Consider the following 12,484-nt stretch of genomic DNA (forward strand, 5'->3'; position numbering starts at 1 on the left):
TGGTGGAAACCGAAAGAGATTACGTCAGGGACCTTGGCTCTGTGGTGGAGGTGAGTGGAACCGTTCCTCGTTGTCTACCATACCAACTCAGTGTGTGTCCTTCTCTGCGTGATGTGAAGCTGACTCTGCGTCCGGCTCCCCTCCCCAGGGCTACATGAGCAGGATGAAGGAGGAGGGCGTTCCTGACGACATGCGAGGAAAGGACAAGATTGTGTTCGGGAACATCCATCAGATCTACGACTGGCACAAAGAGTACGCCTGTTCCCAATATAGACCCCAAAATGTACTTAGTCATACTGATAATGGCCGAGAGGCACTGAAGTGTTGTGAAGGATGCGACTGAAGTTCTTGACTTTGTGGTTCCATAGTTTCTTCCTGGCTGAGCTTGAAAAGTGCTTGGAGGATCCCGAGAGGCTGGCTTCTCTGTTTGTCAAACAGGTGAGGAAGGGATTAGTCTTCTATGGGCATTATCCACCCGAGCAGCCATGTTTGTTCTAAATAAAAAAAATTTTTGTCTCTGGAGGTTCTAAATACTATTGTTAAGGTCAAATTCTTAATGCTAGTGTTTAGGTCAAGTTCTAAATGCTTGTTTTAGGTGAAGTTCTAAATTCTAGTGCTTAGGTCCAGTTATAAATGTGCTTACATGGGAACCAAGATGGCCACTCTGTGAATATAGCCCATCAATGTCTTGTGTGATCCATGACTAACTAGTGTTCCTGTGTTTTAACCTCGATCTCAATCGGTCCTGCTGACCATAATGAACTCCCGGCCCTCTTCTGTTTCCTGTTACAGGAGAGGAGACTGCACATGTACATAGTGTACTGCCAAAACAAGCCCAAATCCGAACACATCGTCTCGGAGTACATCGACAATTACTTTGAGGTAGGAACCACCAAAAGAAATTATGGATTATACACACCACGCACGGCTCCGGACTCTGTTGTTCCCCTTGGTTTAATGTGGGGTCTCTGGATGTGGTCCTCTGAACCATTTAAACACACACACACACACACACACACACACACACACACACACACACACACACACACACACACACACACACACACACACACTGTTGGTATATTATTGCTCTACTCTCCATTGTAGGACCTCAAGCAGAGGTTGGGTCACAGACTACAGCTCACTGACCTGTTGATCAAACCTGTGCAGCGCATCATGAAGTACCAGCTCCTGCTGAAGGTAGGCACGACTTGACTCCCCGATTCACCCCAACCTCCTGCCCTACATTGACCCCAAGAGGATAAAGGGAGAGGAGACACACTTGGCTATTTTGTAATGCAAGAGAGCTCTGATTATAACGCCTGTTGCGGAGAAATAGCAGCCTGCAACTTCCACTTTGTTTCTGCAGAAAGAATCCTGGAAAAGTGCGACCATTGGCCTGGATTTAAATTCAATGATTGTCAATGGTCCAACTGTTTCCGCGGTACCAGAGTTCCGCTGCGCAATTTTGCTGTGACATAGTAATGAAGCAGTACTCTCCTGAGTTAGAGTTGATCTGAGGGCGAACCTCCCCCCACCCTTTAACCATCTCCAAATGAAACACTTCTTCCCTCCTTGAACCTCATTTTTCGGTGTGTTTTTCTCGTGTGTGTCTAGGATCTTCTCAAGGTCTCCAAGAAGTCCGGTGCAGACTCGCTGGAGCTTGAGGTGGGACGTCAACCGACAAAAATAATCCAAAAAGCTTTTGTTGAAGTTTTCTTTTTGTGGGTGCAACGAATACGCTATAAAGGCAATTAAGGCCTGTTATGGCGCCTGATCTCCTCTCTGACCCCTGCCCCTGCCTGCTGTCTGTCCCCAGAAAGCCGTGGAGGTGATGTGTGTGGTGCCCAAGCGCTGCAACGACATGATGAATGTCGGCCGCCTCCAGGGATTTGAAGTAAGACATGTTTTCATCTTTTATTATTGTATCTTTTTAATGCAATTATATTTATTGTATGAGTATCATTTATTATTATTCATCTTTATTTCTTATTCATAATTTATTATGTATAATGAATTATGTATAATGAATTATTTATAATTATTTAGTTGCCTCCTTTCACCCCTGTACTGGAATTGTTTTTGTGATTCGGAAAGTGGCCACCAGGGGGCAGCGCTGTCAAAGCCTTATTTTATCTCTAACGTAGGCTTGAGAAACCTAACTATTTGAATTTAGGTTTTGTTGCCTTGGTTATGTTCCCTTTATTGAAATGTTCCCGAAGGAGCATAACATTGTACATGAAAAGAAGAAGCCTGTATTGAAACCCCACTAAAACAACAACCACAACAAGGGCTGTGGGTCTAGGCACTAAAAACAGACTCCCTGTTGTCGTTCAGGGTAAGATCGTGGCCCAGGGCAGGCTACTACTGCAGGACACCTTCATGGTGTCGGACCAGGACGGAGGCCTCCTCTCCAGGATGAAGGAGAGGAGGGTCTTCCTCTTTGAGCAGATCGTCATCTTCAGCGAGCCCCTGGACAAGAAAAAGGGCTACACGACTCTGGGCTACCTCTTCAAGAACAGCGTCAAGGTGAGCTAACTACGCACAGCTTAACGGCCATCTGAGCAGCAGGCTCCTCTGTGTATTGCATCACAGAGTATCCCCCCCCCCCGGTAAACAATTCTGCGCAGGTGCTGATAGGGGGAATTCGGGGGGGGGCCATCAGTACCTCTTGTATACAGGGCCCAGAATTTGGTGCTACGCCCCTGGCTGTCGGTACAGTAAGGATGCTCATAGAAAGTGCTAAGCGTTTACAATTGATTCACCCATCCACCTCTTCCTCTCCCCCTCACTCTTCCAGGTGAGCTGGCTGGGTCTGGAGGAGAACCCAGACGACCCCTGTAAGTTCACCCTGACGTCCCGGTCCACCAGCGGGGGGCAGGAGCGCTACACCCTGCACTCTCCCAGCTCCGCCGTCAGCCAGCTCTGGGTCCACCAGGTCAGCCAGATCCTGGAGAACCAGCGCAACTTCCTCAACGGTAAGGACCTCGACCCAACGAAGCACACTGAACAATGCTGACGAGAGGAAGTATAACACAGGAACCAAACGAAAACACTGAAAACTGCTGAAGTGAGGAATTATAACCTAGGAACCAAACAAAAACATTAAACACTGCTGAAGAGAGGAATTATAACGTGAGAACCAAACACTGCTGCCCAGAGCGACGAGACAAAAACCAACAGACATAGAACTATGAGTCATCAACGTTAGGTCAAGTCCGTCATTCTTAGTCACGATAACAATCTCAAAGGCAACTTCAGGCCATATATGTATGACGCACGCTAACCCTAGCAATCCTAAAGGGCACCAAAAAACTCAAAAGAAGAAGTGCAACGGGGGACATGAGCCACATGCATGATGGTATAACAAGCACTGTGGTTGTTATGTATGCAATGGATAGTCAACAGTATGCACTGCTATTCCCATGCCTTAGGGGGCTCTCTACAGCACCTGTTAAGTGTAACTTGTATCATTGTTGAGGTGTTGGTACACCAGAGTTAAAATGGATATCGACGTCTCGACCTGCGTTCTTGTGTAACTACTCTGTTCCTAACAAGTTGTCCTTGTATTATATAACAAACAGAATAGTAGTGATTGGAATCAAGGCTTTTAATTATAATGTCATGTTTGTCTACGTAGCGTTGACCTCTCCCATCGAGTACCAGAGGAACCACGTGGGGGGCGGCGGGGCCGGGGGCCCCCCCAGCAGCAGTAGCAGCGGTGGGGGCAGTGCCGGGGGTCTGGCCGGGGGCAGCAGCTCCAGCAACGCTCACAGCCTGGGAGGAGGAGGAGGAGGAGGAGGAGGAGGAGGAGGAGGAGGAGGAGGCGGCGGAGTTGTCGGAGGAGGAAGTGGCGGCGGCGGCGGCGGCGGAGGAGGAAGCTCCGGCGTCTCCGGCAGCAACTCGTCCCTGTGCGGCCCCCGCACCCGGCCCTCGCGCATCCCCCAGCCCTCCTCCCGCCTCCCGCAGCCCGTCCACCACTACCACCCCCCGGGCCCCGACGGGCCCGACCCATCAGCAGGTACGTGGTCGTCTCCCTGCCGCACCCCCCCCACACCCCCCCTGACCCCCCGGGGCTCCCTCCTCCCGCCCAACCCCTACCCCTACCTGGACTCCGACGTCGTGGGGGAGGCTCTCGAGTCGGGGGGGCCCGAGGTGCCCCGGATGCGGGTGCTGGACGGGCCCCTGGGTAGCGGCGGCGGCGGCAGCGGTAGCATCGGCGGAGGCAGCAGCAGCGGCAGCAGTGGAGGCAGCAGCGGCAGCATCGCTAACAACGCTAACACCGCTAACGGCTTGTGTGGGAGCGCGGAGGGCAGCCCCGGGCGCCGGGGCCCCCGGGGGCCCTCAGGGGAGGGCCAGAGACATACCGCCGCGGGGATCCCGCAGATGGCGGTGGCCCCCTTGATCACGCTGCCCCTCAAGACCCCCCGGGTCGCCACGGTTACGCCGTTAGCCTCGCCGCAGTCTCCCAGTGGAGGAGGAGGAGGAGGAGGAGGGTTCAACAAGGACGCCGGCGTCGTCCCCGCCAGCCCGGCTCACAAGGGCGGGACGTTCTGGGCCGGGGTCCCGGCGGTACCGGCCTCCCCCGCCGGCCGCTCGGGGGCCTTCCCCTTCCCCGCGGTCGGCGACGGGGCGGGGTCGCCCTGTGGGGGCGGCGGCGGCGACTCTCTGGGCCGCGGCACGCCCTCCCAGCAGCACCGGCCCCGCTGCCACTCGGGTCACAGTAAGGACCAGGACCGCATGAGCACCTGCTCCTCCACCAGCGAGCAGTCCATACACTCCACCCAGAGCAACGGGGTAAGACCCCCCGCCCCCCCCCCCCACCACCACCACCGACGCCCCCCGCACCCCGCCCCTCTTCAAGGCTCCCCGCCTGGCCCCGATGCTGAGCGCCACTAGTCACTAACACGGCCTCGCTGGCTGGCTGGTCAGTCGGAGCCTCTTCTGGGGCACTGCCTTCGCTTCCTCATGCCTAATACCACTGATGCTACTACTACTACTACTACTACTACTACTACTGCTACTACTACTACTACTGCCGCTGCGCCCTGGAAATTAACTGCTATCTCAGCCCACTAACTCGGCCACGTGTGTGTGTGTGTGTGTGTGTGTGTGTGTGTGTGTGTGTGTGTGTGTGTGTGTGTGTGTGTGTGTGTGTGTGTGTGTGTGTGTGTGTGTGTGTGTGTCCGTGCGTGTGTGTGTGTCCGTGCGTGTGTGTCCGTGCGTGTGTGCGCTCTGCGTGTGCGGCCTGTGTGGACATTTTTCGCGTTGTGTTGCTGGATGGATCGCACTAACAGTTTCTGGATGGTAAAACAACGTTTCTGTACCTGCCGGTTGGGTGTTTTCTCTCCCGATGCACTCTCTTCCCTGTCGCTTTAAGCGACCAGCCCCCCCCCGACACTATTGTGCCGGTACTGTCAGTGTCCTTGTTGCACTGTTGGCAGTCTGGTCCCACACACTTCAGGTGCAGTACTGTCACCACAGAATCGTTGTCCCCATTTCTCTTACACGCGGGAACACTCGACTACCACCTACGCCCTCTTCCTCCTAAGTTCCCCCTCCCTCCCTCCCTCCCTCCCTCCCTCCCTCCCTCCCTCACTCCCTCCCTACAAACAGTATTTCCCCTGGATTAATGCATCTACTGTGTTTCCTTTGCAATTGAGCTGATCTCCATTTGGATCCGTTGCTGTTAAGGAAACTAGACACAGACACACACACACAGACACACAGACACGTCCAGAAATATGGAAGTAAACCCAAACTTAGCTCGTCGTTATGCAAGGTTATTTTGGATATAGCCTCATTTCCCCTATCAACCACATCTGTATATGATAACACAAACATGCTTCAAAGTAACGCTTTCTTCACTGCATGCGATTCAATCAAACCCAACGTTTGATTGCTGAGATCCTGAACACTAACACTGACCTCCGTTTCAGTGTGTGTGTGTGTGTGTGTGTGTGTGTGTGTGTGTGTGTTCATGTTTATATTGAAACCACCAAGGGGAGTTCCCCTGCAGAGTAAATGCAATGGGTGTGACGATGTCTGTATTAACACCAGCCCCTGTGTGTGTTTTCCCCCGGGAGATTAAAAGAAGTATGTGTGTTTGCCCCTCTGCAGTGTGTGGGCGCGTGTGTGTGCGTATGATCCTGTCTGTATTAACACCAGCCCCTGTTTGTGTTTTTCCCCCTGGATCTAAAAAGTCATGTACACGTTTTCCCCCCTGCAGTGTGTGTGTGTGTGTGTGTGTGATATCATGTCTGTATTAGCATCACCCACGCAGTGTGTGTGTGTGTGTGTGTGTGTGTGTGATATGTCTGTATTAACATCACCCTCTGTGTGTGTTTTCCCCCTGGAGATTAAAAGCAGTGTGTGTGCGGTTGCCCCCCTGCAGTGTGTGGGCGCGTGTGTGTGCGTATGATCCTGTCTGTATTAACACCAGCCCCTGTTTGTGTTTTTCCCCCTGGATCTAAAAAGTCATGTACACGTTTTCCCCCCTGCAGTGTGTGTGTGTGTGTGTGTGTGATATCATGTCTGTATTAGCATCACCCACGCAGTGTGTGTGTGTGTGTGATATCATGTCTGTATTAGCATCACCCACGCAGTGTGTGTGTGTGTGTGTGTGTGTGTGTGTGATCTCATATCTGTACTCTCCCCCCCTCCTGCAGAGTGAAAGCAGCAGCAGCAGCAGCAGCACGGTGTCCACCATGCTGGTGACCCGGGACTACGGGGCCGTGAAGGAGGACGAGGTGAGCGTGCTGCAGGGCGAGGCGGTGCAGATGCTGGCCAGCAACCAGCAGAACATGTACCTGGTGTACCGGGCCGCCACGCAGCACTGCCCGGCCGCCGAGGGCTGGGTCCCCGGCCACGTGCTGGGCCACACCTCGGCCTCCGTCACGCCCGACCTCCCGGAGGGCACCATCAAGTACGTGAGGGGTCGTGGAGGCCGATTGGCCAACCGCGGGAATCACCGTGTGTCGTGGAACATTTCGTTTTTTACTTTTGTATACTGAGGAAAGATACTTAATATCGACCAATGTACTAAATTACTGAACTAAAAATATCTCAAAATATTCTAAGAAGCGGCAAAAGTTAACAATAAATGACAACCTAGAATATTCATATTATTGTTTGAATAATGGAGACATTATAGTGTATAAGATTAGGCCCCTCCCACTTTGTAAGCGGGAGACTTTCAGAATTCAAAGAAGTCATCAACAGTGTTGGGTCCACGATTACTGGCTTATTTGCAACTGTGTGGTGCGACCTAACTGGAGTAAGTGGGTGGGGTTTTTGGAAGGTGGATAGCTTGATTCTTCAACATTTACATTTAGCAGACACTTTTAACCAAAGCGATCGGTTCATACATACATTCTCACATTAAAGGCAAAGTCGACCAAAATAAATAACAATTTCCTGTCTGTGGGTATGTGTGTGTCTGTGCAGAAAATCATTATCATGGCACACAGCACTTCGTATCCGACGTAAATCTGAGAAGAGGGACAAGGAGGGCAGGAAGGAGACCAAGATGGAGAACGGCTTCCGCAAATCCCAGGACGGCCTGGCAAACAAAGTCTCTGTCAAGGTCGCGCCTCCCACACACTCACACGCTCAAACACAGAGTTGATTGCTTTTTTGACACAAGTCTTGTCCATAAACACTAATATTGTGCTCTATTCTGGGTTTCTTTCAGCTTCTAAACCCCAACTACATAAATAATGGTACGTACACCTAGTTTGAGGACTTTTTTTTACGTTGCCTTACAAAATGTTTCCTTTAGAAAGCTTGAATTTTGCCAACTGTAATTGCTTTAGTGATTTAATAATTTGTCTTGTTACTCCTTATTTATAATTCAAAATGTGCTTTTCATTTCTCTGGACCCAAAGAACTGTTCAATTTAAAACCCTTCTTGAAAAGACAAAAAAAAAGTATGAACTAAGATTTCACAATTCAATGTTGACCTTTGACCTCCCTCCCCCCAGCACCCCCTGAGTTCCTGGTGCCCGTGGCCGACGTGGCGTGCGACCGAGGGGACAACGTCACCCTGCGCTGCAAAGTGTGCGGCCGGCCTCGGGCCACCGTGTCCTGGCACGGCCCCGACAACAGCGCCCTCGGCAACAGCAGCCGCTTCAGCGTCAGCTACAGGTAGCTGATTAGTCCCGCTAATTATGCCGCTTTTCCACCGCACATGTAGCTCGACTCGACACGACTCGACACGGTAGCAGCACGGGTGCTTTTCCACCGCAAATAGTACCTCCTGGACGTGGGCGGGGTCGGCTGCGCGAAAGGGCCGTGACGTATTTGTGTACGCGACGCAAACAACACATACGCAACCCACACATGGACAGAACCCACATAACAACAATGGAGGACATCGATCGCATTACTATTATTAGCTGGCATGTTGAAGAAGTTGGAGAAGTGGAACATGTTGGCTGCGGCGCTGCTATGGATGTTACCAGCATGGTTGCCATGTCGCTCTCGTGACTTCGTCACACTCTCTGGCCAATCAGTCGCCTGCCGTCTGCCGACGTCACCTTTTAGCATCGGCTCAGCTCGCTTGGAACCTAGAGCGAGTAGGTACTAGAAAAAGCAGCCACTTCAGGTACCAGATACCATGGTACTGCGGTGGAAACGCAAAAAATGCGAGCTGAGTCGAGTCGTGTCGAGTCGTGTCGAGCTGGTACCATGCAGTGGAAAAGCGGCATTAGTTACTCATCTTTCATCATCTTTCATCATTAACGAGAAGAAACTCACTTCACATCTGAATGGGAATGTTAGTGCAGAGGTCTATTTCTCCCATATTTGTACATTATTAATATTGAAAGCAAAAAAAAAACATATTTTTATTCTCCATTTTCTGAAATGGCTTGAAAATAATTACTAACTGAAAATGTTAGTAAGTACTTTTTTTTTAAAGTGGCAATTAATTTAAAAGAGCTTCTATCTTTTTAAGTAGCCAAGCACTGGTGGATGGATTTCATTGTTGTACCACATGAAAACATCAATCATAAGAGAAGCACATGACTTTGCGCTAAAAAAGTGGCGGTGCCCCCGAACACCATAAAGACTCCCTCCACCCCTGCCTCCTACAGCGAGACCGGGGAGGCGGTGCTGAACATCCTGGGCGCCTCGGTGGAGGACGTGGGCGTGTACACCTGCATCGCCACCAACGTCTCGGGCTCCGTCACCTCCTCCGCCAGCCTCAGGGTCTTAGGTAGGTGGGTGGAGCGATGGATGTGGGTAGAATAGACCTTCATCACAGAGGTGTTATAGCAGGGGGGGGGGGGGGTAACCTAAAAACAGGTGTAGCTCGTTAAGGTAATTAGGGGATACACCTCATGAGATACACCTGGGTTCACCCCTGCTGTAACTACGTCTGTGTTTTAATGCTGCAATGGTCGGTGAATGTTGAATGATAGTCTTGCTATGTGGCCAGTGGTGGACGCAATGTTTTACTGGTTTGAGTGTGCTTTAATTCAGCAGACTGTGTCACTCCATCTTCTGTGTAATGCAACGTGATGAAAATGATCACCAAAAGTTAAAGCTGTGACTTTTTCATTCAATGGCATAATGAGGATGAAATGCTCATTATTAATAACTGTCTATAACTTGTACTAGTCTCGTTCGGGCCTACCAGTTGAGGAGCCAGGCTTACCGGGTCTTAGAGGATACAAACTGAGAGGCTATCCTGCTGCTTTGTATTGTAATAGTTCCTAACGTGAGACCGAACTCTGATCTCCCAGGGGCCTCGGACGACAGGAGTGAATTCGTCTGGAAGAGCAGCTTTGAGTCCTACTACACCGAGACCAGTGAGCTGGGAAGGTAACGTTCATACGCATATAGTGTGGACTGCATTGTGTCAAAAAAAAAAAAAAAAAAAAGTTCCTAATCGACTTCACACCCTCCGCCTCACACACACACACACTCTGCTCGTAAGTCGGTTTGGCGCACGTCACCTGCACCACCGCAACATACAAACGTCACAGCCCGACGTCGGCTACGCAGCTACACAAACAACAGCTACACAAACAACAGCTACACAGACTTCACACCTGGTGACCCAGGTTTGAACTCCCCCTTTACCCCATCTGACCACCATTCCCCCCCCCCATCACCTCCGTGTGGGCTCCCAGGGGCCGCTTCTCGGTGGCCAAGCGGTGCGAGCAGCGGGGGAGCAAGCGCTCGGTGGTGGCCAAGCACGTGAACAAGCGTCTGCTGCGGCGAGAGCAGGTGCTGCGGGAGGTTCGGCTGCTGCAATCGCTGGACCACCCCAACCTGGTGGGGCTGTTGGACACCTACCAGACGGCCACCAGCTACGTGCTCGTCCTGGAGATGTGAGACCCCCCCCCCCCCCGTTCGCTTTGCTTTTGTTTTTCAATGTGTGCGTTTTGCGTTTCTTTTTTGTATTTTCTTCTTTTGTGTCGAATGAACGAGATTGCCATACCTCTTTTTTCTTCTGTTTTATGTTTTTGCGTTGATCTCCCTTTCCTTTACGCTACCTATAAAGCACCAGTGAGTGCCATACAATCTGTTGTATTTTCTATTCCATTGACCTAGTTTGATGCTTTTTCAAAGCATTTGTTTGAAAGACAACCATCTTTGACTGCGGTTAGAGTTAACTCCAACACCTTTTCGTGCACCAAATTGCAAGCATAGCCTTTTGTTGCACCTTTTTTTTTTAACACCAAAAGGGAAGTGAGCAAAAGCGCTGTTTGATCACGCGAATACACAAGTTAGAGTGTAAAAAATAAAAAGTTGAGAAAACTAAAAATTGCAAGGCAACTTACTGCAATCAATTTTTGAGTTTTGAGCCCAACAAGAGTTCCATCAACTAATATTATTTTGTTTGTATAATTACATTTTCTTCTTTAGACAAACTTGAAAGTTAGAGTTATACCAACTAAGATTTTTACATTTTACAAAACTCGAAAAAGTAAGTCAGGGTTAACTTAATATTTCAAATTAAGGTTAATAACATTTAAAATTGCATTTTCAAAGAATACAAAACAAGTTTTAAGTTCACTGCATTAAAAGTAATAATTGGAAACTTCCATTTTACATCTCTGTAGCATGTAGCTAGTTCAGCAGCAGAGAATCGCTGTCTAAATGCAGCAAACCAAAGTGCAGAACAAGTTTGACATTATGGTCAAATACATTCAAACATATTGATGCGAGCAGTGCGGGAAGGACGAGACGGGAGCCCTGGTTAAACGGTGACGCAACTCTCGTGCCTCATGCACCGCACATCCCTGAGAGCTGCCTTTATTTAACACACACCCGCAAGTTCCACAACACACAGCGCACCGCAAACCCAACCAACGGACATGCAAGTCTCGGTAACGGTGGCGGCAACACTACACACAATAAACAACACACAAACAATAAAGACCCCAAACCCTTTAACCCCACTTAACCTAACAGAAACAAATTGACAAAGGGCAATAAACCCCTTTTTCCCAACCGGCATCACGAATACCCAGACTCCCCGGGGGGTAGGAGTCGCCACAATATTTACCATCTTGTAAACATGTCATTGTGCAGTGCATAACAATTGTAACAACAGCAACAACATTGCTGACATATCTGAAGTGGCCGTGTCAAATACAAATATACAACACAGTTCCAACATGGAACTGTGACGTGCAGGAATGTAGGTGAATGCGATGATGTCATCGTTTGCGTTTCAGGCTAAATGTTGTTCATGCTCCGTGCCATTCCCCTGCCTCCCGCTCCTGAAGCATAAGGTTGGAGGACTCCGTTCTCGTGTTAACGTGCGTGTCGTGGTGGTGGTGGTGGTGGTGGTGGTGGTGGTGGTGGTGCTTTAGGGCGGAGCAGGGCCGGTTGCTGGACTACATCGTGAGCTGGGGCAGCCTGACGGAGGAGAAGGTGGCCTTCTACCTGCGGGACGTCCTGGAAGCCCTGCACTACCTCCACAGCTGGAGGATAGCACACCTGGACGTCAAGGTACGGAGATCTCACACACACACACACACACACACACACACACACACACACGCGCCTAGTCTTTCTCTATGATCTGTGGGATAAGTGTAAGCTCATAAATAATATTCATGGGTATTGCTAATGCGCATGTATTCCCTTTCTCCTCCCCCACTACCCCACCCTGTCCCTTCACCCCTCAGCCGGAGAACCTGCTGGTGGAGCACGTCTCCTCCCAGCCCACGGTGAAGCTCACGGACTTTGGCGACGCGGTCCAGCTGGAGCCGCCCTCCTCCTACGTCCACCCGCTCCTCGGCAGCCCGGAGTTCGCCGCTCCGGAGCTGGTACTGGGTCAGCCCGCCTCCGTCATGGCCGACATGTGGAGCTTGGGTACGTCGGAACAGAGCTGAGACACCGGGGGGGGGGGGGGGGGGAGGGAACGTGAATGTGACAATGTCATGTGCTACACTTTTACTGGAATCCTCCAAACACACGTTGGTTTCCTTAAGGGTGTGTGTGGTGACGGCTGGTTGAACCTGTA

At 50.7% G+C, this 12,484-nt stretch overlaps 1 protein-coding gene and 1 long non-coding RNA gene across 2 annotated transcripts in view; one reads left to right on the forward strand and one right to left on the reverse strand.

The window, feature by feature from the left end:
- The window catches only part of LOC132459085 (triple functional domain protein-like), an 84,538-nt gene that overhangs the window by 68,530 nt on the left and 3,524 nt on the right, over positions 1-12,484 (forward strand). Inside the window, 19 exon segments of the mRNA XM_060053460.1 lie at positions 1-50; positions 149-252; positions 369-438; positions 793-882; positions 1,108-1,200; positions 1,618-1,668; positions 1,820-1,897; positions 2,338-2,529; positions 2,801-2,978; positions 3,641-4,797; positions 6,669-6,925; positions 7,447-7,585; positions 7,694-7,721; positions 7,983-8,145; positions 9,096-9,217; positions 9,747-9,825; positions 10,137-10,337; positions 11,829-11,967; positions 12,147-12,333. The exon segment at positions 1-50 is cut by the window's left edge and continues 17 nt beyond it. Of these exon segments, the coding sequence (XP_059909443.1) occupies positions 1-50; positions 149-252; positions 369-438; positions 793-882; positions 1,108-1,200; positions 1,618-1,668; positions 1,820-1,897; positions 2,338-2,529; positions 2,801-2,978; positions 3,641-4,797; positions 6,669-6,925; positions 7,447-7,585; positions 7,694-7,721; positions 7,983-8,145; positions 9,096-9,217; positions 9,747-9,825; positions 10,137-10,337; positions 11,829-11,967; positions 12,147-12,333 (3,378 nt within the window).
- On the reverse strand, positions 6,071-6,509 carry LOC132459377 (uncharacterized). Its single transcript, XR_009526217.1, has 2 exons — positions 6,276-6,509; positions 6,071-6,114 (listed from the first exon to the last, which is right to left on the reverse strand). It is a non-coding gene; the product is annotated as an uncharacterized LOC132459377 (long non-coding RNA).

Source organism: Gadus macrocephalus, chromosome 6, assembly GCF_031168955.1.
Source record: "Gadus macrocephalus chromosome 6, ASM3116895v1".
Classification (NCBI taxonomy): domain Eukaryota; kingdom Metazoa; phylum Chordata; class Actinopteri; order Gadiformes; family Gadidae; genus Gadus; species Gadus macrocephalus.